The sequence below is a fragment of the Rosa chinensis genome, chromosome 3 (genome assembly GCF_002994745.2).
Source record: "Rosa chinensis cultivar Old Blush chromosome 3, RchiOBHm-V2, whole genome shotgun sequence".
Lineage (NCBI taxonomy): Eukaryota > Viridiplantae > Streptophyta > Magnoliopsida > Rosales > Rosaceae > Rosa > Rosa chinensis.
Genome location: NC_037090.1, coordinates 10,530,237 through 10,555,366, shown reverse-complemented (window position 1 = coordinate 10,555,366; position 25,130 = coordinate 10,530,237). Strand labels below are relative to the sequence as shown.

The 25,130-nt window shown below is 38.7% G+C and overlaps 1 protein-coding gene and 1 long non-coding RNA gene across 4 annotated transcripts; one reads left to right on the top strand and one right to left on the bottom strand.

Annotated features, from left to right (window-relative positions):
- The first annotated feature begins 1,638 nt into the window (after nucleotides 1-1,638).
- LOC112194092 lies at nucleotides 1,639-2,154 on the top strand. Its single transcript, XM_024334351.1, has one exon. The coding sequence runs from the start codon at nucleotides 1,639-1,641 to the stop codon at nucleotides 2,152-2,154; it is 516 nt and encodes a 171-aa protein (XP_024190119.1).
- Nucleotides 2,155-10,009: 7,855 nt separating this feature from the next.
- On the bottom strand, nucleotides 10,010-13,539 carry LOC112194707. Of its 3 annotated transcripts, none has more exons than XR_005808831.1 (7): nucleotides 13,359-13,539; nucleotides 13,175-13,273; nucleotides 12,415-12,476; nucleotides 10,816-10,925; nucleotides 10,610-10,685; nucleotides 10,365-10,467; nucleotides 10,010-10,269 (listed from the first exon to the last, which is right to left on the bottom strand). It is a non-coding gene; the product is annotated as an uncharacterized LOC112194707 (long non-coding RNA). The 3 variants fall into 3 exon arrangements; XR_002934112.2 differs by having other exon boundaries at nucleotides 10,395-10,467; XR_005808832.1 differs by having other exon boundaries at nucleotides 10,395-10,460.
- Between the last annotated feature and the right edge of the window lie 11,591 nt (nucleotides 13,540-25,130).

The following is a 25,130-nucleotide window of genomic DNA, read 5'->3' as shown; positions in this document are numbered from 1 at the left end:
AACTTCAGTTCGACAAGTGTCATCAAAAGTCCGATGACAAAACCATACAGCGTGAAGTGCTGTCGACAGGTCGACTTCAATAAATCACTATGGCTACATCCACTAGTACTAGTGCATCTTAAGAACAAGATAAAGTCAGTATGGATCTCCATAAATTAACCAAAACTAACTCGGATATTTTGTTGGCATACTTTCCTTCGTAGAGGGAAAGATTGTCTGTATCGGCCATGAGAAATTGAAATTTTAGATTTGGTTGTGAAGTGCAGAGCTTAAGTAGAGACAAATATGATACAATTATGATACAATTATGCAGAGCATACTTTCAACCATGTCGTTACGAAAGCTACTGTCCGCTTCTTCCATAATGGAAACATGGTACAATTATGCATTAAAATTTGTATCTAAGTCGAAGTTTTTTAGGATTAAATTTTGTTTAGTCCTGTACTTTGCCTCCAAAATCGTTTCAGTTCCTGACATTTCAATTTAATCCATAAACTCCCTGATCTCACAATTTCCATTCAATTAGTCCACTCCGTTAGGGTTCCATCAAAATCTGCCGTTAAGTTGCTGACTAGGCCATCCATTCCACGCCACCTCATCTATTTGCATGCCACATCATTGGAAAATTGTCCAATATACCCTCTTGCATTTTCCCCCATTCTTCTTCACACCCAAAATCCAAAGCAAAAGAGAATCACACCATAACCACCACCGAGCTCTCTCTCTGAGCCTAACCACTACCACGAACCTCAATTATCTTCTCCTTTCCTCCTCTGCTCACCAAAACCCAGATCCAACTGTGTTATCTCTTCTTTTGTGTTCTAAATTCTCATATCAGTCACACATCTTCAACACCACCATATCCAATCTAACCCTGCAAGCAGCATAATCAAATTTTTGATTAAAATCCACGAAAATCCAAAATCCACCGCCACTACCACCATAGCCACCACCGAACTATCCACCACCAAAACCACCCCTTTCATGAAGAGTGTTTTTCCAAGTCTTTAGGGTTTGTTATTCAGTTGAATAAAGACCTAGTCTTCAGGATTAGGTTATGCTTTGAATTAGCTTTGTTTTATGTTAATGCACGTGGCTGCATGTAGCCGATACGTGAGCATGTTTTCAGTTTAGGTTGTTAGAGTCTGAGGCTATATAATAGCCAAAGTTTTAGTTGAATAATGATCGATTGCATTCAATCTAGTTTAGAGAGTTTTGGTGTGTTGCAAATTCTCATTCCTAACAAAGTGGTATCAGAGCCCCCACTGGGCCTGAGAATAGAGTAAAGCTGCAGCTTAGAGAAAGAGAGACATGAGTGAGGATAAGAGTTTGACAAAGATCCCTCACTTCGATGGCGTCCATTATGACCATTGGGGAGAGCTGATGGAAAATTTCCTCAGATCAAAGGGATTATGGAGCCTCATAGAGAATGGTTTTGAGGAACCAAAAGCTGGAACCGGGTTGACAGATGTGCAGCTATCATTGTTGGATGATGCAAGGACCAAGGATCACAAGGTGAAGCACAACCTGTACCAGGCCATTGACAGAGTCACTTTCGAGCAAATTCTGGACAGACACAATTCAAAGGCTGTTTAGGACTCACTAAAGAGGAAATTTGGTGGGAATGCTCGAGTTAAGATGTCTCTTCTTCAAGCTTCGAGAAGAGACTTTGAGGTGTTGGAGATGAAGAAAAGCGAGACAATCACTGAATATTTTGCTAGGATCATGGCCGTGGCAAACAAAATGAAGAGCAATGGTGAAACCATGCCAGATTCCAAAGTGGTAGAGAAGATCTTGAGGACGTTGACTGAGAGATTCACCTATGTAGTGGTGTCTATCGAGGAGTCAAAGGACATAGACACCCTCTCAATTGATGAGCTGCAGAGTTCACTTATGGTTCATGAGCAGAAGTTCCGCAGGCTGAATCGAGAAGAAGAAGATCAGGCCTTGAAGATTGAAGATCGAGCTGGTGCTAGAGATCGGGGGAGAGCAACTCTCAGAGGAAGAGGTCTAGGGAGAGGACGAAAGTCCTCCAATAGAGCAACAGTAGAATGCTTTAAGTGTCACAATCTTGGACACTTCAGTATGAATGTCCGAAGTGGAACAAAGAGGCCAATTATGCTCAACTTGAGGAAGAAGATGAGCTGCTCCTAATGTCATATGTGGAAATGTATGAGGCAAAGAGGAGCGATGCGTGGTTTCTAGATTCTGGGTGCTCGAATCACATGTGTGGTGAACGAGGTATGTTTTTTAGTTTGGATGTTAGTTTTACGCATTCAGTCAAGCTTGGAAATAACACTAGGATGAGTGTGGCTGGGAAGGGAAGTGTAAGACTAGTGTTCAATGGTGTTGCCTTTGTTGTTGGAGATGTGTATTATGTTCCAGATCTTAGGAACAATCTTTTGAGCATTGGGCAGTTATAGGAAAAGGGTTTGGCAATCCTGATCCGAGATGGAGCATGCAGCATTTATCATCCACAAAGAGGACTGATTGTGTACACCCTGATGAGTGCTAATCATATGTTCATCATCCTGAATGAAGTTTCAGCCTCTACGAGATCTCTTCCTCAACTAGAAGAATGTTTTTCTACAAGCTTCTCGGATTTGGCATACCTGTGGCACCAGAGGTATGGACATTTGAGTCATAAGGGGCTGAGGACATTACAGTTTAAGAAAATGGTGCATGGTCTACCTCAGTTTAGAACTTCACAGGTTGTTTGTACTGATTGCTTCAATGGCAAGCAACGCAGGAATGCCATTCCAAAAAGAAGTTTGTGGAGAGCAAGTCAAGTACTGGAGCTGATTCATGCAGACATTTGCGGACCAATCTCCCTTACATCCAACAGTGGCAAAAGGTACACTTTATGTTTTATAGATGACTTTAGTTGAAAATCATGGGTGTATCTTTTGCTTGAGAAGTCTGAAGCACTGAGTTATTTTAAGAAATTCAAGAAGTTGGAGGAAAAAGAAGCAGAAGTATCTATCAAGTGCCTAAGGACTGACAGGGGAGGAGAATTCAAATCACATGAATTCAATGATTTTTGCAAAGAGCATGGAATCAAGAGGCAGCTCACTACTGCATATACGCCACAACAAAATGGCATCGCCGAGAGAAAGAATAAAACAGTAATGAACATGTTAGGCTCCATGTTATCTGCCAAGAAGATGCCGAAGCCCTTCTGGCCTGAAGCAGTGGTTTGGACGTTCTATGTTTTAAACCGATGCCCTACTTTAGCCGTGAAAGATGTCACACCACAAGAGGCATGGAGTGGTGTTAAACCATTTGTTGCTCACTTTCGAGTTTGGGGCTGCGTTGCACATGTCCACATCCCAGAAGCAAAACGAGGTAAATTAGATAATAAAGTTTTCCTTGTATCTTATTAGGAGTCAGTGAAGAGTCTAAAGGTTATAGGCTATTTGATCCTAAAACAAAAAAGGTGGTTGTGAGTAAAGATCTTGTGTTTGAGGAAGATAAGCAATGGGATTGGGGTGAAAACTATGAGGATCAAATTAGGTCGGAGTTGGTTTGGGGTGATGATGGTGAGTTCAGTGATGAAGAAAATGAGGGAGAGAATAGAGGTGATGTTGGTGACGGTGATGATGAGGGAGAGAATAGAGGTGATGTTGGTGACGGTGATGTTGAGGTAAATGGTGAAAGACAGGGTAGAAAAGACTCTAGTGAAGAAATTGGGAGCACCAGCGAGGTCAGTGGCAATGAGGGTAGAGAAGTAGGTCACTTTGAGGGTAGTATAGTGATGCGCTCGAAAGCAAGCGCGCAATTTAACCCTGAAATATCGTTAGTAGTATAAGCAAATAGGGATCGTTCTATTCCGGGGATTGAGGGTACACCTGTAATTATGTAACAAATAAAGAAAAGTATTATTTACAAAAATAAAATAAAGAATATAAATATATACAATTGTATAAACAAATAAAGAATTAAAATAATAAAGTATTATTTACAAAAATTAAATAAAGAATAGAAATATATACAAGTAACAAAATAAAAAGGGAGGGGGGTTTAAGAATTATAGAATTGAAAATTAAGATAAATAAAATAAAGAAAATGTAAAAACATATATACAAGGGTGGAACGCAAGGAACAAAGATCAAAACCAATTCTAGGCCTCATCAAAAAGCCCGCGGATCAAGTGGGCCGATGGAGGCCCGCCGGCCCGGAGGGCTTTTAGCCCGGCCCGGCCCGTCAAAAAACCCGCAAAAGCCCGCCTTGGTGGGCCGAGGGCCGGCCCGCCTAAAGCCCGCAAAAACCCGGCCCGGCCCGTAGGCCCGGCCCGCCAAATGCCCGCTAGGCCCGGCCCGTAAAAAGCCCGCTAGGCCCGGCCCGTAAAAGCCCGTAAAATATTTTATATATATATATATATATATTTGTAGTTATGTGTGTGTGTGTTTATAAATATATACACACACACACACACACATAGATATATATATTTGTGTGTGTTTATATATATATATATATGTGTGTGTGTGTGTGTTTATATATATGTATATATATTTATATATGTGTGTGTGTTTATATATAATATATATATATATATAGATATATATATATATGTGTGTGCGTGTGTGTGTGTTTATATAGAGGATATATATATATAGAGATATATATATATATATATATATATGTGTGTGTGTGTGTGTGTGTGTGTGTGTTTGTTTATATATAATATATATATATATAGAGAGAGAGATATATATATATGTGTGTGTGTGTGTGTTTATATATATAATATAATAATATATATAGAGATATATATATGTGTGTGTGTGTGTGTGTGTGGAAGTTCTTATACTTCTATTATTCTATATAGAATATGTGCATATATATATATTCTACATATCGGTAATCGGTTGACCAATTAGATCGGGTTCAAAACTATGGTGAAATTGACTAAATTTTTAACCACACGCATAATTTATTGTAATAAACTCATCCAACGGTCGGTTTTTCCATTTTCTTTGAATTGATAGGGGTTGCTCTTTGGAGTGTATGATATATAAATATAGGTTTATAAGAGTAACTAAGTTTGACCTAGTTGATCGAATTCGAAACAATAACGAAATTGGCTAGATTTTCTACAATCACCATAAAACATTACAATCTCTCCATCCAGCGGTTAGTTTCTCCGAATTCATTTTCTACTTCATGATTGCTTTAGAATGAACCTAAACAATTTAAATGCAATGTATAAGTCATACAACTAAAGGAATAAAATTGGTATACACCAATGTGTTTGTAATTAAAATTAATTTTTTTTATCTTATGTCCACGCACATCCATCGATGGAATATATACAAACGTGATGTGAAAAAATAAGCACGTTTCGCGGTTGCAACGCCATCGGTCAACCAATAAAACATATAAGTGACTACGGTTGACCAATCCGATCGGATTCGAAAATATGGTGAAATTGGCTAAATTTTTTACCACACTCATAATTTATTGTAATAAACTCATCAAACGGTCGGTTTTTTCATTTTCTTTGAATTGATAGGGGTTGCTCTTTGGAGTGTATGATATATAAATATAGGTTTATAAGAGTAACTACGTTTGACCTAGTTGATCGAATTCGAAACAATAACGAAATTGGCTAGATTTTCTACAATCACCACAAAACATTACAATCTCTCCATCCAGCGGTTGGTTTCTCCGAATTCATTTTCTACTTCATGGTTGCTTTAGAATGAACCTAAACAATTTAAATGCAATGTATAAGTCATACAACTAAAGGAATAAAATTGGTATACACCAATGTGTTTGTAATTAAAATTAATTTTTTTTATCTTATGTCCACGCACATCCATCGATGGAATATATACAAACGTGATGTGAAAAAATAAGCACGTTTCGCGGTTGCCACGCCATCGGTCAAACAATAAAACATATAAGTGACTACGGTTGACCAAGCCGATCGGATTCTAAAATATGGTGAAATTGGCTAAATTTTTTACCATACTCATAATTTATTGTAATAAACTCATCCAACGGTCGGTTTTTCCATTTTCTTTGAATTGATAGGGGTTGCTCTTTGGAGTGTATGATATATAAATATAGGTTTATAAAAAATTAGTATCTTTAAAAATTTATTTATCAATAAATTAGTATCTATATATAAATATAGATTTTTTTGGGTACAATATAGTTATATAGATCTATTATCTTTGGTTGTATTTGATCATTATCCATTAAATTTCCAAAGCTTGATTAAAAAAAAAAAACTTGTGTCTTTAAATATTTATTTATAAATAAAGCCCGCAAGGCCCGGCCCAAAAAAGCCCGCAAGGCCAAGCCCGGCCCGGCCCGAAAAAGCCCGCAAGGCCCGCTTTATATGGACGGGCTTGGATCCTTTGATTTTTAATAAAGCCCGGCCCGGCCCGGCCCGCAATTATTTAAAAATATGGCAAGGCCCGGCCCGGCCCGGCCCGGCCCGTTGACGACCCCTAACCAATTCCATGTAATCAAATTCGATTCAAACCCTATAATTGTTCTTCCAAGTCATGAGAGAGGAGTTGATCATGTGAAACATTCGAAAGCAAATGATTTCCCATATTTTACTTTTCAATGCTAATTAACCTAAGCGAAAGCACCTAGATTAATCCTATCAAACATGCAATCAAACCCTAGAAAGCTAGTCAATCATGTCATGTTTAACGCATTACACATAGAGAAAGGCTATCAACTCAAGTGTACAACTTAGTATGAATAAGTTCACCTAATTGCAATCCTCTTCAATTGAATTCGATTTTTGTCCAAAACCTTTACTACTTTGATTCAAGTTTACACAAAACGAAAAGTCGATTTCATGTTCTTAAACCTAGCACCAATTACATGCAAATCCTATAAGTGTCGACCCAAATAAGATAAACATATAAAAGTTTTCTATCAAGCAAATTCAATCGAACAAACTCACATAAGCAACTTAGAATCACAATTATGGAATTCGAAAACTTTATTTAAACATAGAAATTGGGCTTAAACTTTGCCCTAAACATTATTGTTAACTAGAAACAAGTTCATACGAAATCAAACAAGGAAACCAAAAAGGTTACAAGGAAAAGGAACGAATTACACCGTGAGTGGAGATGGAGATGGAGAGCTAGATGGTTGAATCTTGAATCTTGGAAGCAAGCCTTCAAGGTGGATGATGGAGGATATGATCTTCACGGCTCCTTCTTCTTCTTCCTCTCCTTGCTTGAAAATGCAGAAACTTAAAACTAGAGAATGGAGAGAAAAATGAAAAGGAAATGGAGAGACAAAGAAGATGAAATGGATGAAGGAATGTATGTAGGAAATGGTGACTAAGGAAAATGGAGAGGAAATGGAGAGACAAAGAAGATGAGATGGATGAAGGAATTGGTCTATAGAAAAATGGAAAGGAAATGGAGAGACAAAGAAGATGGAATGGATGAAGGAATTGGTTTTGGAAAATGGAAAGGAAATGGAGAGACAAAGAAGATGAGATGGATGAAGGAATTGGTTTTGGAAAATGGAAAGGAAATGGAGAGACAAAGAAGATGAGATGGATGAAGGAATTGGTGATTGAGAGTGAGAGGAGAAGGTGTTTAAATAGGAAAGAAAAAGAAGAGTGAAATGATGAGATGAAGAAAAATAATGAAAGTGGAGTATGAGAGTGGTTTGTAAAATATGTAAAAGATGAGGTAATGATGAAAGCAAAGCATGAAGGTGAAGAAATGTGGAAGTGATGATGATCTTTTAGGGTAGAAAAAATGTATCCAAGGAAAAAGAAATGCTTTCTTCATATGGGTGGGAAACATGAATATGTGGTGTTGAGCTGTTTTCAGGTCAGTTTCTTCCCCTTTATTCCTTCAATTATTTCTCCATCAAAACTTCAGAATGAGCCTTCGACTTCTTCATAAAAAATGTTCCACTATGAGTGTAGATCATGCTGACAAATTTTCAGAGCTTTATTCCATGTGGTTGGGCCGGAAATGCTGCTGGACCTCTTACAGGTCCAGTTTTCCGGTTTTGCTTCTGTAGAGAATTGGGCTGATTGTTTGAAGGCCTTCCACTCATATTTTTCTCTAGCACTCTTCATAAGAAATGATCCTTTGGGTGTCTAGAGTGGATCTGGAAGGTTTCAGCTCATTTGAAGTTCATTTGGTCAAGCGGCCGCTCCTTCTTCCTTGCTTGGCTCTGATTTCTCCTAGCCGGAGTAGGAATATGTGTAAAATTGATCTTTTAGTACATTTCCATTTTTCTACTCCAATGTACCTTCATCTTTGCTCCCTTTGGTGTTCGCAAGCTCCTCTTTCCATTTATGAGTTCATTTCCATATTTTAGCTCGGAGGTCCTGAAAATAGAAACTAATAAGAAAAATAGAAACTTTCCTAAACTGAAAAATAGAAACTACCGAAAATTGAAACTTACTAAAAATGATAAATAGAAACTATAAAAATAGAAACTTTCTACAAATAGGAACTTTCCCAATAAAAAAATGAAAACTTTCCTAAACAGGGTTTTAATAAGGAAATAACGCAAGAAATGTAGGGAAAAGCAAGTAAAACGTCGCATTAAAATGCTCCTATCATATAGTTGAAGGGAGAGAAAGAAGACCACCATACTGGATAGAAGATTATGTGAGTGGTGAGGGTCTGAGTGAAGAAGAGGAGGCAGTGTATATGGTACAAGATGAAGATCCCACCTTATTTGAAGATGCTATAAGAGAAGATAAATGGAGAAAAGCCATGGATAATGAGATCAACTCCATCGAGAAGAACAAAACCTGGGTTCTAACTGAATTGCCGGCAGGAGCTAAGAAAGTTGGTGTCAAATGGATTTACAAAACAAAACGTGATGAGCATGGTGAAGTTGTCAAGCTTAAGGCTCGTCTCATAGCTAAGGGGTATTCACAAAGAGAAGGTATTGATTACTCAAAAGTATTTGCACCAGTGTCAAGGTTAGATACGGTGAGAACCATCATTGCTCTAACAGTTCAAAAGAAGTGGAGAATTTTTCAGTTAGACGTCAAATTTGCATTGCTTCATGGAGACTTGAATGAGAAGGTCTATGTAGAACAGCATAGAGGATATGAGAAGAAGGGAAAGAAGCATTTGGTCTATCAATTGTACAAAGCCTTGTATGGTTTAAAACAAGCTCCCCGAGCTTGGTTCAGCAGCATTGAAGCATACTTTGTCAGTGAAGGTTTCCAGAGATGTGAAAGTGAGCAAACTTTGTTCACTAAGAGGAGCAACGAAGGCAAGATTATCATTGTAAGTTTATATGTCGATGATTTGATTTTTACTGGTGACGATGCTAATCTGTTGCTTGAATTCAAGACTTCCATGATGAGAGAATTTGATATGACTGATATGGGGAGCATGAGTTATCACTATGCCAATAAAGCCTTCAGACGACAGATGAGATATGTGGTCTGATGTGTAAATTATATGTTGTCTATCCAGCTGTCGTCTCTTACGGTATCAGACGACAGATATCCTCCGTCGTCTCTTCTCACTCAGACAACAGAAGTTTCACAAGGCTCTGTCGTCTGAACAACCCAACACTGAAGGATTTGGGACTTTTTGTCGTTAATAATCACATACAACGACAGATTAATGTTGTTCAAATGAACTACAAACTACAGTTTTAATAAAACTGTTGTTGTCTGACATGTAATAAGAACACATTTATATGTTGTCTGAAGTTACCAAATTAAAAGCTTGTTTAACAATCTGTTGTCTGAATGCATTTTCAAAGACATTTAATTGTTGATATAAGCTGAGAACTTAATAACGCTGAAATCGAATTATGTTGTGTGATAGTTAAATGAACTTCGCTTTTCTGTTGTCTGTTAGAAGAATTTATGTTGTTTGATAATGAATTGAACTTCACTTTTATGTTGTCACAAGACGACAGTTGTTCTTTTTGTTGTTACTATATTTGTGGTACAACATATCATAAACCTGTATGTGTTGAATTTGTACGAACAGACATCAAAAGCATATTATAGGACCTAACATTAGCAAATTTCTCATTGCATCAAGTAACCCACCAAACTACAATCCCATCAGTTTCAGGATACTATACTAGCTAGCAGCTAGCTTTTACATTAGCTAATTTCAAGTACAGCCATTGTTGTGATCAGCATAATATCTTGAAAGCTACTGAAATTGTTTTCCTATATCACTAACTATAGAGTACAAATATATTAACAAGTGTCGATTTCACCAACTTCCTTCATACACTTTAGTGTTTCATTTTAGAACCGCACTCAATATGAGCTCTTCCCTGCATACCAAACATAATAGCTTATTATACACAACTAAAAAAGGCATTACGGAAGCATATATAGTTCTGTAAGAACAATATAAACAAAATATTACATGAGCACAAGTGATGATATCAGATCCCACCTAACTACAAAAGAGAAATCTGGGCTCGTCACTCAACTGATAGCTAGCATTGAGCTTTCAACTAACCTGTCAACTAGAAACAAGCAGCTTCTATCAATATACTTTAATCACCACTCGAATCACATATAAATGAACTGAAGCTTTTAGTTGCAAAGTGTACAATCTTTTGAATTTGATCACTTACATACCACACCAAGATAAGAGTATGTACTGACCTCTTCTTTTGTCCAAGGTATCAATTGTTTGAATGTACTAGTGATTCATCTAGTATAGCAAAAGATATCATTGATCCTATTAATCAAACAGACGTTGTCATTCACCAAGTAAAAACAGAAGGTAATAAACTAATAGGATTGTCCAAAAAAACATTGCTGACTTTATTTTCTTAATGAATACTAAAGAGCATCAGTGATCTCATTACCTTAAGATTGTCTGCCATTGACGTTCTTTGCAACATTAAAACCAAATTGAGGCTACATTAGCAGCAGGAACATTGACAATTTCAACCGGCTACTTCGATTGTCCTCTTCCCTGTGAAAGAATAACATTAGACTAAACACTAAACATCTAGAACTATGTTCTCATGCAACATACGGGTTTATATCAGCTACAAGATTCACATTTCATCTAGCCTTCCATCTTTCTGTTTATCATTTTAAGAAATGTGATAATATGCAAAACTTGAGTAGATTTTCCTAAAGTTGTAAATGACATTTGAAATAAGATTGTGAAATCCAACTCAAATTACTGTGTTAACAGTCTATGAATACCTCCACACGTAGTTTCTCAGCAGCATGGTCAACTTAGAAAATTCACCAAAAATTCATTGCAAATCCAAATGACAAGGAATCAGTTTTCAAACAAGCATTGGGATGTCTAGTTCAATATACAGAAAAACCAGAACTTAAATGATTCATGTAGAAGTTCAAATCTCAACAGAAAATCAGAGGAACATTTAAAATTCTGGAACTTTCTCAATTACAGACCAAACTTGGAAAATTCACAGAACATTCAGTTTATGTCGAAATGTGATGAAACTTTCCAGATCCTTTTCTAACTAACAGAAGTAAAACATATCAAAAATTCAGGTCATTTGAAGGTCAATAAGTCAGGAAAAAGAAATACCAAAGAAGGCTGTACTGCAGGACAGTTTCTGCAGATTTCTTTCAAAATACCAGAGTTCTTGGTATCATAATCCTTAAACTGATGGAAGGAAAATGATTATAATTTCACAATGAGACCTATAGCATATCAAATAAAAACAAAAATTTCATGATTGCAATCAGGCGACGCCATGAGACCTATACTCATACCTTTTGTCTACTCTATCACTTGTGGAACTATGTCTTGTGTTAGAGATGGGTTCTTGTTTATCAGGTCTTTGCACATGATAAGAAGAAACAATTTAAAAGAAAAAAGAAAAAGAAAAAAAAAAAGAGCAATAGCATTATAGCAAGTCGGCGCAGCACATATGAGAATAAATCGTGGGACAGGTAAACACCATGACCGCAACACAACCAAAGTACTTAAGGGATCTTCCAATTTTCTGATTAAAAGAAGCATTTTAGGCTCTACACGTGATTATAATAGGGAACCCAGAGGTTCTCTTCTCCTATTAATATAAGCATGCAGCTGGACCAAAGTCATACACAATATATCTGTATATCTTTGCTCTCTCTCCACCCCACAGTTTTTCTCTCTCAAATTGAGAAGTGAGAAGCTAATTGAAATGGGCTCCAATATAACAGTGACGACAACAATAATCAAAGAGTAGATAGCATATAACAACATCTTACCACATACATTATACATTATTTCGAAATGCAAGCTTATATGAAAAATTTATCTAACACTACTGTAAACAGCTCCAAATAAACCAAAGGATACCTAAACAATGAAAAAGAAATAACAAAAATAGTATCTTTAGATGTAAAGCCTTTTCTATTTGCTTTTATTGTACTTTTCTTTTCTCAGATTATCAGCATAATACAATAACATCAAACAAACAAAAAAAACTCACCCCTAGAACACAACTCTGAGAGATAAATCACTTGAAAGACCAACAATAACAATATGCAAAACCTGCAACCAAAATCAATGACAACCCAATTAGATGCACATATTAGCAGCCTTGTAATTCAAGCATTTCAGTAGAATTAAATCAATCACTTCACAGAATTTCATAGAAAGACTGAAGTAATTCCAAGTATCTATCTTTATTCTCTATTGTTAATCAATAGATCACAGACAGTGACCAAGTACAAATTTTATTCGTCCCTCTTTTTTTCTTTTTTCCGTCTCCTATCCTTTTCTCTTCGTCCGTAGAACCCAAATGGTTTTGCCCTCTGAAAACCCAAAAGTCACTATTATGCAAACTATAATAGGAAATCAATTATGCACAATCGCTCATTGAATCAAATATGCTTAAACTTGTTGTGCCAGATAACCCAATTGTATAAAATTAGCAGAAATAAAAGAGCAAAAGTACCTAATTGAAATCAAGACTGAAACTTTAGCGTAGAATCCAATCCAAATTACAAACCCATAAACTAAATGAGAAGAATCAACCCAAAAACCCAATGTCACCAAAAAGCAAAACAACTAAAAACCCCCCAATTTCCATCCAAAGACTGCAACTTCAAACAAAATCCACAATAATCGAACCCATAAGAACTCAAATGGAGATAATACTCATATCCAGATGCAATTAAAAACAAAGAACCTATCATATCAGAGAACCCATCAAGACTTGATGAAATTAAAAACAAAGAAGAACTTACAAGGCAAGATAGAGAAAAAAATAAGCTGAAAATTGCAGAGTGCGACCAACCGAGCAAGAACCCAAACTTGTATACTCAAGAGGTGCTTGGAGATGGTTCCTGCGTTACATGAAAGCTCTGTCAGTCATGCGTTTGTCAAAAAACATAAAGAATCAAAGTTCTTCTATACCCAAAACTTCCATACCCAAACTTGCTTTGCCGGAATCGCAGGAGGATGAGAGTGTGTGTGAGCTTAAGAGGGTGACTTGGTTCATAAACTCTTCGCAAGCGTACGAATCGTTGTCAAGTAAGGGAAGTAATTGGACCTTAGTTTATCGTACCTCGGGGATTAGGTGTTGGACCTAACCAAGATAATTGGCGGTAGGATACTAAAAGCACACAAGAAAAATAAAAAGTAAAATAAGACTATAAACAATCAAGGCACCAAGCCTTGGCAATGCTCGGCTTAGCTCACACCAAGCCTATTCAAAGCCACTAACTTGTAGCCTTAAGATGGGTATACAAAAAGTAATAAAATGTAAAGCGATTAATAAAAATGCAAGAAAATTAAACTAGAAAAGTGTGAACAATATAATGGGAATGTCGGTGCTAGGGAGGTTCCTTCACCCAAATCTCATGTGTCGGAAGCTAATCTAATGTAGATGCAAATTTCCTACTTTGGCGGTAGTCGTATCCAAGGCGGTTCAAGGCTCAAGGACAGAAATTCCCTTTCATGGTATTCCTTCTCCGGCTCAAGGGTCGTAGGAACTCACTTGACATGAATTAGAGCCGGTTCAAGGGTCTCTAATTCACATCAAGAGGCCTAGAGATCGAGGAATTAGACTACTAAGCGACTCGCCCGCTCATTCACGCAACGGGTGTAAATCACCATGCTTATAACCCTTCGAATACGAAATTGAAGGTTTCTAGCTTAGGAATTAGAGGGGGTCAAGCCTCTAACTCCATCCTAGACATGCTCAAAATACACACCATAGAGTTGACTAGGCTCCTAGACATGCATTTTAACCCAACAAAAATTGATATAAGCATCCAACAAATTAAATTGCATCATGACATTAAAATAGACATCCTTTACATAAAATTTGGGTTAGGGCACACAACCCTAACCCCCAACAACAAATCTACTCACTACCCATCAATAAACAAACATCAATATACATAATTTTAAGAGGAACAAAGTGAAGAGAAGTAGGAGTAACAAGAACAAGCCACAAATTGCTATAAAGCAATTATGACTAGCCTTGATTTATGACTCCCCACTTTTACCCAAATTTAATGGTAATGAAATTCTTGATGCTTGGGCTTCCTCTTTGAAATTTGTGGAATTGATGAGAATATGGAATCTTAGTGAGGTAGATCTTGGTGAAGAAGAAATTGGTGAGGAGATCTTGGTGAGGTAGATCTTGGTGAGGAGAATTTTGGTGAGGAGGGATGAATTTTGGTGAGGTGGGAAAATCTTGGTGAGGAGGGAACTTGTGGTGAGGTGAGGTGAAGTGTGAATCTTAGTGAAGTGGAAAGAAAAGATGAGTAGGAAAATTGAAGAAAATGAATCTGGTGGAGGATGGGTCTGATGGAATATCCCTCTGTGGCGGAATTGTGTATGTATATATATGCTCTCGGCTATCACGAAGGAAGAGACAAGGATAGGGTTTTTGGACTTATGGATTGCCACGTGTCAAAACCAGATTGATTGAATAATGTAGGAGAATTTGATCACGTGCTGTGTTGGCTGCAACCTTAATTAACCAATTGGTTAATTAGTTAATTAACCTTGTGTTGCTGCGTGTCACATGCTCATTGGTGGAGCTGATTCTCTTCATTCTACCTCCTTCTATAATTAAACAATTGTCTAATTAATTAAACATTTGTTTAATTAATTGAACATTGTTTAATTAATCCCTCTCACTATTATTCTGTATATTTTCTTTTCTCTCTCCTTTGCTCCGATCTTGAGGCACCTCTGTCCAAATTATTTTAGGGTGATAGACTTCTATCTCCTCGCTCAAGTTGATTATGGTTGACTAATGTTGACTTTTTCGTCCTTTTGTCGATAATTCCCATTAGCTCCAATTTCGCCTCATTTTCTCACGATTTCCTTAACTCCGCTTATTTTCTACTAAATAAATAAAAATAGATTAATTACATAATAATTAGTTTGAGGATTAGCTTAATTCTAGTGTTTAGAACGTAATTACGCACATAAAAATGCGTGTAATCAGAGGGTGAAAGAGATTGAGGGTGGATTGAGGTTCATGAGAGTGAGAGCGTGCAAGGGAGAGATTGACTGAGAGTGAGAGGTGGCAATTGTGTTTTTAGATCTAGGGTTGGTTTTCTTTTTTTTTTCAGCTAAGGGAAAGGACGAAAGGTCCTAGCAAAATGAGTGGGAAAGCCCGAGTTTTTCTTTTTTAGCCAAGTGAGGGAATACTTTAGAATAATTGGGGTTTGTTTCCCGTTTACTCAGACAACATATGAATGTTGTCCTAATTTTCCACTTGTTTCCCGTTTACTCATACAACATATGAATGTTGTCCTAATTTTTCACTTTTTCATGCGAATTTATCAGTTCTTTCAGACGACAGATATCTGTAGTCTTAATTTTCTAACTTACTAAAAAGATGAAAAGTATGGATTCTCATGCTATTCAGAAACAGAATTAATTTATATGTCATCTAAAGAAGTTTAAAAGATTCAGACAACAGAAAACAAAAATTATGTCGTCTGAAATGTGTCGTCTGAAGGCATTATTGGCATAGTGTATTTTCTTGGGATAGAAGTAATACAAAAACCAGGAGGAAATTTTATCTTTCAAAGAAGATATGCATTGGAGGCGTTGAAAAGGTTTGGAAAGATGGGGAGCAACATGGTCACCAGTTCAATTATGCAGGGGTCCAAGATAGGGAAAGATGAGCATGGCCTGATCTGATGTTTGTTACTACAAACAGCTTGTAGGAAGTCTAATGTACCTAACTTCTACACGGCCTGATCTGATGTTTGTTACAAGTCTACTAAGCAGATTTATGGCAAAACCCACTGAACTTCATTTGCAGGTTGCCAAGAGAGTCCTCAGGTATCTAAAAGGCACAGTAGACTACGACATTTACTACAAGAATGAAGGTGATGACAAGCTAATGTCATTCACTGACAGTGATTATGCCGGAGACATGGAAGGCAGTAAGAGTACGAGTGGATATGCTTTTCTGTTAAGCTCAGGAGCCATCTAGTGGAGTTCGAAGAAACAATCGAGTGTGACTTTGTCAACAACTGAGGCAGAGTTTGTCGCAGCAGCAATGTGTGCATGCCAAGAAATATGGTTGAAAATGATACTGAAGAAGCTCGGGCATGAAGAGGAGGATTGTACCTGCATCAAATGTGACAACACGTCCACCATCAAACTTTCAAAGAACCCAGTGTTACATGGACGCAGCAAGCACATACGTGTGAGGTACCATTTTCTTAGAGATCTCACAAAAGAAGGTTCAATTGCCTTAGTTCATTGTGGAAGTACTGAACAAGTAGCTGACATAATGACTAAACCCTTAAAGTCTGATACATTCATTAAACTTCGGGGGCATGCTGGGAATGTGTGAAGTTAGTGAAGTAAGCTAAACTGTTTCACTGAGTTTAGCTTAAGGGAGAGATTGAAGAGTGTTTGTCCAAGTCTTTAGGGTTTGTTATTCAGTTGAATAAAGACCTAGTCTTCAGGATTAGGTTATGCTTTGAATTAGCTTTGTTTTCTGTTAATGCACGTGGCTGCATGTAGCTGATACGTGAGCATGTTTTCAGTTTAGGTTGTTAGAGTCTGAGGCTATATAATAGCTAGAGTTTTAGTTGAATAATGATCGATTGCATTCAATCCAGTTTAGAGAGTTTTGGTGTGTTGCAAATTCTCATTCCTAACATCTCACCACCCCCAAACTTCAAAAACTTCAATTAAGCACCAAAATCAAACATCACCCCCACCAAAATCCAAGAGTTTGGGTTCATTGAGTGCCCATACCCATATCATATCGAACACCGTACTCATACGTGTACCATGTTAACATATATACCAGTTTATCAATTCTGTTACTTCATGCTTTTCAAGTGTACTCTTCCCCTCACGTGTGTTGTTCTGACACGTGCCATATAGCTGATGGTTACATGGATTAGTTAGATAGATTTGTCAATTAGCATGGTTAGCATGCTAATTAAGTAGGTCAGCTAGCTTACTATAAATACAAAACCTAACCTCTCTGTAATAAGTCAACTTCATAATATACAAGCCTAGTTTCCGTTTATTCTCTTTTCTCTGGTTTTCTCTCAAGCTTATCTTGAAGCTTTCATGGTATCAAGAGCCATGGCCGGTCACTGTGGAGCCTCGTCGCTGTTCCGATCGTAGTTCCGGCGTCCGATCGTCGTTCCGGTGTTCCTTCCTTCGTCAATTTCAGCTAAGTTTGGTCTTCCTACTGGTTTCGTTTCACTCTTCGCGTTCGATTGTTGATTTAGTGGTTGTTCTTCATCATCGAAGCTTTGGTTTCTTATCATAGTGGTTCAGATCTGGTTATTGTTCCTTGTTCCAAGTTGAAACCCTAGATCTTTGGGATTTAGAGCCTGTTCTTCATAATTGACGCTGTGATTCTAGTTCTTCTTTCAGTTTATATCATCAATACTATTCAGATTTGGTTATTGCTACTTTTGTGAACTTGGAACCCTAGTTTTTTTTGGCGTTTCATCTACTCTCTGTGCTTTGCTAGTTGATATCTCACATTATTTCCCTATGGCTATTACTCAAACCACTGTGTTTCTCCCTAACATTCTGTTAGATGAATCGAATTATCCTACATGGCTCTTTCGTCTTGAATCGTTCTTGAGAGGTCAGAACCTCTTTGGTTTCGTGGATGGATCCACACCATGTCCACCACAGTATGCTATTGCCTCTGATGGTACTAAGTCTGTGACCAATGAGTATGTTGCGTGGAAAACACAGGATCAGAGCATCGTTAATATGCTAGGCCAAACTTTGAGTCCAATTGCTATGTCTTGTGCTGTGGGTAGTCGATCTGCTTCTGAGATGTGGTCCAATCTTCGTCTCAAGTTTGCTGCCCCAAATAGGCAGAACATTTTGCAGCTTAAGTCTACTCTTCAAGGTCTTAAGAAAGGGTCTGACAATATTGAGACTTATCTGGACAAGATCAAGTCGGCTCGAGATGCCCTTGAAACTGTTGGAGTCTTTCTTGATGATGAAGATATTGTGGTTACTGTCTTGCGAGGCTTACCGTCTGAATTTGCTGCCATTAAAACTGTCATCCGGGCTCAATTTTTTAGTTGCTCTATGGGAGAGCTAAAAACTTTACTCAAGGCTGCTGAGGTTGACATTGAGAATGAGACTCAGGCTGTCTCTCTCACTGCAATGGTTGCACAGGGTTCTCCTTCCTTCTCACAGTCTTCTACACCCACCACTCCTCCGGTTCCATCTGCTCCTGTCTCCACACCCACTGTGTCCCCTATAGTTCCTCCTGGATTTGGTCCCTCTCCTTCACATACTACTAGCACAACTCTTTCCCCGGTGTCACAGCCCTCTTATGTTCCCATTTCACCTGTGCCCTATGGATACTCCCCCTTCACTCCATTTCCTATACTTGATCCCAATCTTGGCATGACCGGTTTCTTTGCTGGTAGAGGGAGGGGGAGACTTGGTGGGTCTGGCAGAGGTTTTCCTACCGCTGGTAGGGGCTTTGCAGGTGGCAACTACAATCCGACTGGTTTTACAGATGCTTCAACCTTTGCTTCACAGTCTGGAAACACTTTTTCTTGTCAACTGTGTGGCAAACCTGGTCATGGTGCCAGGACTTGTCGGACTTTGTCTCAGTATCAACCTTTTGTGCAGCCTCCATTTGTTACCAACTCCGTTGCAGGTGTGGAATGTCAGTATTGCAAGAAGAAGAATCATACTGCTGATAGGTGCTATCATATTATTGGATTTCCTAGTCACCAACAACAATCACCTCCACTTCATCCATCTGCCATGCTTGCATCCTCTTCAGCCACACCTCAATTTTGGCTTGCCGACTCCGGGGCCACCAATCACATGACTAGTGAAGTTCAATTGCTTAACAATGTTGCACCTTATAATGCCTCTGATACAGTTCAAGTTGGTAATGGTAAACAACTCAATATTACTCATATTGGTAATACTATTCTTGGTTTACTCAAGCTAGATAATGTTCTTATTATACCTGAATTGGCTGCCCATTTATTATCCATCTATCAACTGTGCAAACAGAACAACTGTTCAGTTTGGTTTGATGAGTTTATGTGTGTGATACAGGACAAGGTGCTGGGAAAAATTCTTTATCAGGGACTGAGTAACCAAGGGCTGTACCCCATACCATTTGATCTACCTCTCAAGCTGGGTTCTATATCATCTTCTTCTGGTCCTAGTTCTTCTTCCAAGGCTGCATATGTTGGGAAGACAATAAAGAATATTAAACATTTTCTTTGGCATCAAAGGTTAGGCCATCCTACTAGTGACATAGTCAAAAGTATGTTGAATAAGTGTAAGCTTCCTGATGATTCTACTGGTGACCCTACACTCTGTGAAGCCTGCTTGCTTGGTAAACTTCACAAGCTACCGTTTCCAACGTCTCAAACCAGAAGTGAAGCACCTTTTGATTTAGTACATTCAGATGTTTGGGGCCCTGCTCCTCATTTGTCCTTAGATGGCTTTAAGTATTTTGTAATTTTCATTGATGATTGTACTAGATATACTTGGATGTTTCCAATGAAAAATAAAACTGAAGTATTCCCTCATTTCAAGTCTCTCTGTGCCTTTGTTCAAACTCAATTCTCCAAAACCATTAAAACATTGCACAGTGATGGCGGAGGTGAATACACTAGCTCAATGTTTAAAGCTTTTCTGAATGCTAATGGGATACTTCATCAGGTCTCATGTCCTTATACACCCGAGCAGAATGGTATATCAGAAAGAAAGAATAGGCATATTCGAGAAACAGCTGTAACTCTCTTGCAAACTGCCTCTCTTCCTTCTCCTTTCTGGTATCACGCATGTGCTCTTGCTACATATCTTATTAACAGGATGCCGACCACTGTCCTAGGGATGCTTTCTCCATTTGAAAAGTTATACAATAGGATTCCCTCAGTTGAATTGTTAAGGGTATTTGGATGTGCGTGCTATCCTCTCATGACACCCTATAGGACTGACAAGCTCCAACCCAAAACTACAAAATGTGTGTTCATTGGTTTTGCATCTGGGTACAAGGGTTACATTTGCTACGATTGGATCACAAGGAAGTGTATTATATCAAGACATGTCTTTTTCGATGAAACGTCTTTTCCTTATGCTGGCTCTCAGCTATCTCATGGGTCACCGTTGCAACAACCTAGTGTACAGCCCTGCTCTTCATTTACTCAGTCCCCCACTCAGTCTACCATCCCAGCACCCGTTCTCCACTCTACTACCAATGTTCCTACTGTTCCTGCGTCAGGTCCACCTCTTACCTCCTCTACTATATGTACTAATGCTACTTTGCCTACACATGCAGCTATTGATGTTAGGACTGCTTCCACAACGCACTCTTCCGCTACTATTCCTGCACATGCACCTACAAGTTCTCCCTCTACACCTACTGCTCCTACTATGAGCATTCCCTCTACTATTCCTGCACATGCACCTACTGCTCTCATGTCCACTCCCTCAATCAACTCTCCATCTAGTGCATCAGATACACACACAGTTATACACTTTGATGAAATTGACGGCTCAGTTGACATCCGTTCCCAACCTGGAATTGGTGTCTCTATTGAATTAGCATGTGCTCCCACCCGACCTACTAGTCACATATCTAGTTCCAATGTTCTACATCCTGTGGAGGGGTTGACTGATTCTACTATGAATAACCATCACATGCTCACCCGAAGCAAACGAGGAATTATTAAGAAAAAGGCCTTTTTATCCTCTCTCTCTTCTGCTTGTTCGGACCCTACACTCTCTGAACCCCATTCTCACAAAACTGCTCTCAAAATCCCAGCCTGGAAGTCCTCCATGCAAGAAGAATATGATGCCTTAATTAATCAAAATACATGGACATTAGTTCCCCTTCCTCCAGATAAGAATCTAGTATCTTGTAAGTGGATTTTTAAACTTAAGAAAAATGCAGATGGTTCTATTGCTCGTCATAAGGCTCGGCTGGTTGCTCGCGGTTTCAGTCAAGAATATGGTATTGATTATGACGAAACTTACTCACCCGTGGTTCGCCACACTACTGTTCGTTTGATGTTGAGTATTGCGGCCTTTTATGGTTGGAAGTTACACCAACTTGATGTCAAAAATGCATTCTTGCATGGTCTACTTCATGAAGAGGTGTATATGGCCCAGCCCCCTGGATTTGAAGACTCACAGCTTCCCACTCATGTTTGTAAGCTCCACAAATCTCTCTATGGTCTCAAGCAGGCCCCTCGGGCATGGAATGAACGGTTTACCTCCTTTCTACCCTCTCTTGGTTTTAAATCTTCACATGCAGATCCCTCACTCTTTACCCTTGTCTCTGGTTCTTCCAAAGCTTATCTACTTCTCTACGTTGACGACATCATCCTTACTGGCGATTGTGAGCATCTCTTGGCTGAAATTAAAACGTCGTTACAGCATGAGTTCGACATGAAGGACTTAGGTCCACTTCATTATTTTCTAGGCTTGGAAATCAAATATCTATCCCATGGTCTTTTTGTGTCCCAACACAAGTATGCAACAGATCTTATTCACAAAGCCGGTTTAGATACTTGTCATTCCCACATTACTCCATGCCAATCTGGTCTCAAACTTCTAAAGGACAGTGGCACCTCTCTCTCTCCCAGTGACGCAGCTCACTTCCGGAGTCTTGTCGGATGTTTGCAGTATCTTACCTTCACCAGGCCAGACATTGCCTATAGTGTAAACTCTGTGTGCCAATTTCTGCATTGCCCAACTGATCATCATTTTCAGGCTGCTCTACGTATCCTCAAATATGTCAAAGGCACCTCCGATTATGGCATCACCTTCAGGAGGGGTTCCTCTCTTACCAATCTCTCCCTTCATGTCTTTTCTGATCACGATTTTACTCTCCAAGCCTATAGTGATGCGGATTGGGCTGGGGATCCTAACGATCGCAAATCCACCACTGGCTTTGTTATCTTACTACATGGCTCTCCAGTTTCATGGTGCAGCAAGAAGCAAACCGCTGTTTCCAGGTCTTCCACTGAGGCCGAGTATCGTAGCATGGCGGACACCACATCTGAGTTGCAGTGGCTCAAACTTCTCCTTGCTGACTTGCATCTCCCTTGTGCCTCTCCTCCAACGCTTCACTGTGACAACATCTCTGCTTTGGCGATTGCCACAAACCCTGTCCATAATTCCAAGCTCAAACATGTTGAAGTTGACGTCCACTTTACACGGGACAAGGTTCGTGATGGCTCCATCCGCCTTCGGTTCGTTTGCTCTCATGACCAGCTTGCTGATCTCTTTACCAAGGGCCTTTGCTCTCCACAACACAACTATCTGTGTACCAGCTTGATGCTCGGTCCCTCCCATCGAGCTGAGAAGGGGTGTTAACATATATACCAGTTTATCAATTCTGTTACTTCATGCTTTTCAAGTGTACTCTTCCCCTCACGTGTGTTGTTCTGACACGTGCCATATAGCTGATGGTTACATGGATTAGTTAGATAGATTTGTCAATTAGCATGGTTAGCGTGCTAATTAAGTAGGTCAGCTAGCTTACTATAAATACAAAACCTAACCTCTCTGTAATAAGTCAACTTCATAATATACAAGCCTAGTTTCCGTTTATTCTCTTTTCTCTGGTTTTCTCTCAAGCTTATCTTGAAGCTTTCATACCAGACCCGATGCTCAAAGACCACCACGACGTCTTCTCCTCCCGTCGTTCCTCAATCTAGACCACCAGCGCGCTGACCACTGTTGTTCGGCCCAGATTCCACCGTACCAGATTGGACCCCCTTCTCCAGATCGAACCTGGCTTCTCGTGCGCCTGTTCTGACCTGCCTCATCGGATCCTCCGACGTCGACAACTATTGACACCATTTCAGTCACCGTTTCAGACACCAGGTTTCAGTCGCCATCTTTACCTCCGATCATACCACCACGACCTACCTCTGATCATACCAGCATCACTTCGGCTTCTCCTGCACCCCCATCACCTTTCGACGACGACCTCAAGTCGATTTCTTTGGTGCCTTGTTGTGCGCTTATGAAGTTGGCATCTTGGCCGGTCTGCAATTTTGGTTTCAGTTTCAGTTTCATTGTGGTTCTCAGTTGGGCATTGTGGTTCCAATGTGATTCTCAAAAATTTGGGGCTAAAATTAGGGATTTGATCGATTGGGAGATGTAAAAAGGGTGTTGCTGTTATACAGGACAAGGTATGGATAAAAATAAGAGTCAGGGCTATTCTTGACATTTTACTATCTACTATGCTTACATGGCGCTGAGTTGGTGTCTAACTTTGTGTCATGTCAGCCTATTAACGGAGTAATTGGACAGCGAGGACCTATTGGATGGAAATTGTGAAATCAAAGACTTTTTAGATTAAATTAGAATGTCAATGACCGAAACGATTTTGGAGGCAAAGTACATGGATTAAACAACATTTTCCTTTTTTATAATAAGAATAAGAAAGATTTCTACGAAAATTTGTATCCAGGTTGAAGAGGCCAAAATGAGCAAGATCTAAGTGGAAGTTTTTTAATCAGAATAAGAAAATTAGTATCCAAGTTGAAGTGGTCAAAATTTGCGGACCTGTGTTAAGGTCTTGGGGTGGGGGGCTGTGTGTCCCGATCCCTGCCGGTTTGAATAGCTTCTTTATTTGTCTATGTATATAGTAAATTAGAACCCCGGACATTAATCATTCCTTTCTCATTTTCTCATTTCATTGTTTCATACTATACTTCAATCCTTAATTTTAGTCTTTCCTTTTGCTTCTGGTTTATATTTAATATTTTCAAAACATCCATTAGGGATATGTACATATATTAGATTTTATCTAGCAACACCTTTAATGTGGTTGTAAAAAGACATTAACTATCGTTAATTCTTTATTTATTTTAATATATACTTCAATCTTATAGTTAAGATGATAAAAAAAAAAAATTACTTTACATTTCGACCCCTCCAAACTCTTAATCCTGGTTCCGCCTCCCGGTCAAAACGAGCAAGTGATATGACAAAGGAAACGAATGCTAATAATATGCTATACATGGAGGTTGAAAGCGTCTGAGAATTCTCAATCGCTCTTAACAGGCAATACTTGCTGTGCGTTTTGCTTTTTTCTATTCAAGGCAAACATTGAAGGAACCTCTACTATTAGGCCTTGTTTGTTTTGCGGATTTGAGGGTTTGGGAAATGAAAGTTATTCATTTCCTTTGTTTGGTGTGCATAAGGAAAGGAACAATTTTCCTCTAAGAAGGAAAAATATGGGGGAAATTGAATCCTCTCATCCTCGAAATGATTCATTTTCTCTTCCACTTTCCCTGCATTAATTACATAGTATAAGTACATTTATATCCTTGTTGAAAGTTATTATTGACAATTTTATTTAAGATGTTTATGACATTTGTGCAACTATATGTGAGGATATTATTGGAATATTAGCATGATTTTGTTTCCTTTCTTTACACAAACCAAACACTAGAATGGAAACAAACATACTTTTTCTCCTTACTTTCCCAACGTTTCCAAACAGCAGAAAGAAAAGTTAGTGGGAAGTTTGTTTTCCTTTCCCATTAAATTTCCTTTCCGCAAACCAAACGAGACCTTAGTTTCCTCTTTTGCCCACCAAATATCACACAGTTCTCTCTCTCCGGTGAGTCAATTCTATTACTGTATCGAACTAAGAAGTTCATAGCTGCATGTCTTGAAGGATGGTATGGCGAATACGAAATTGTTGCACCCAATCATCAATCATGTAGATCT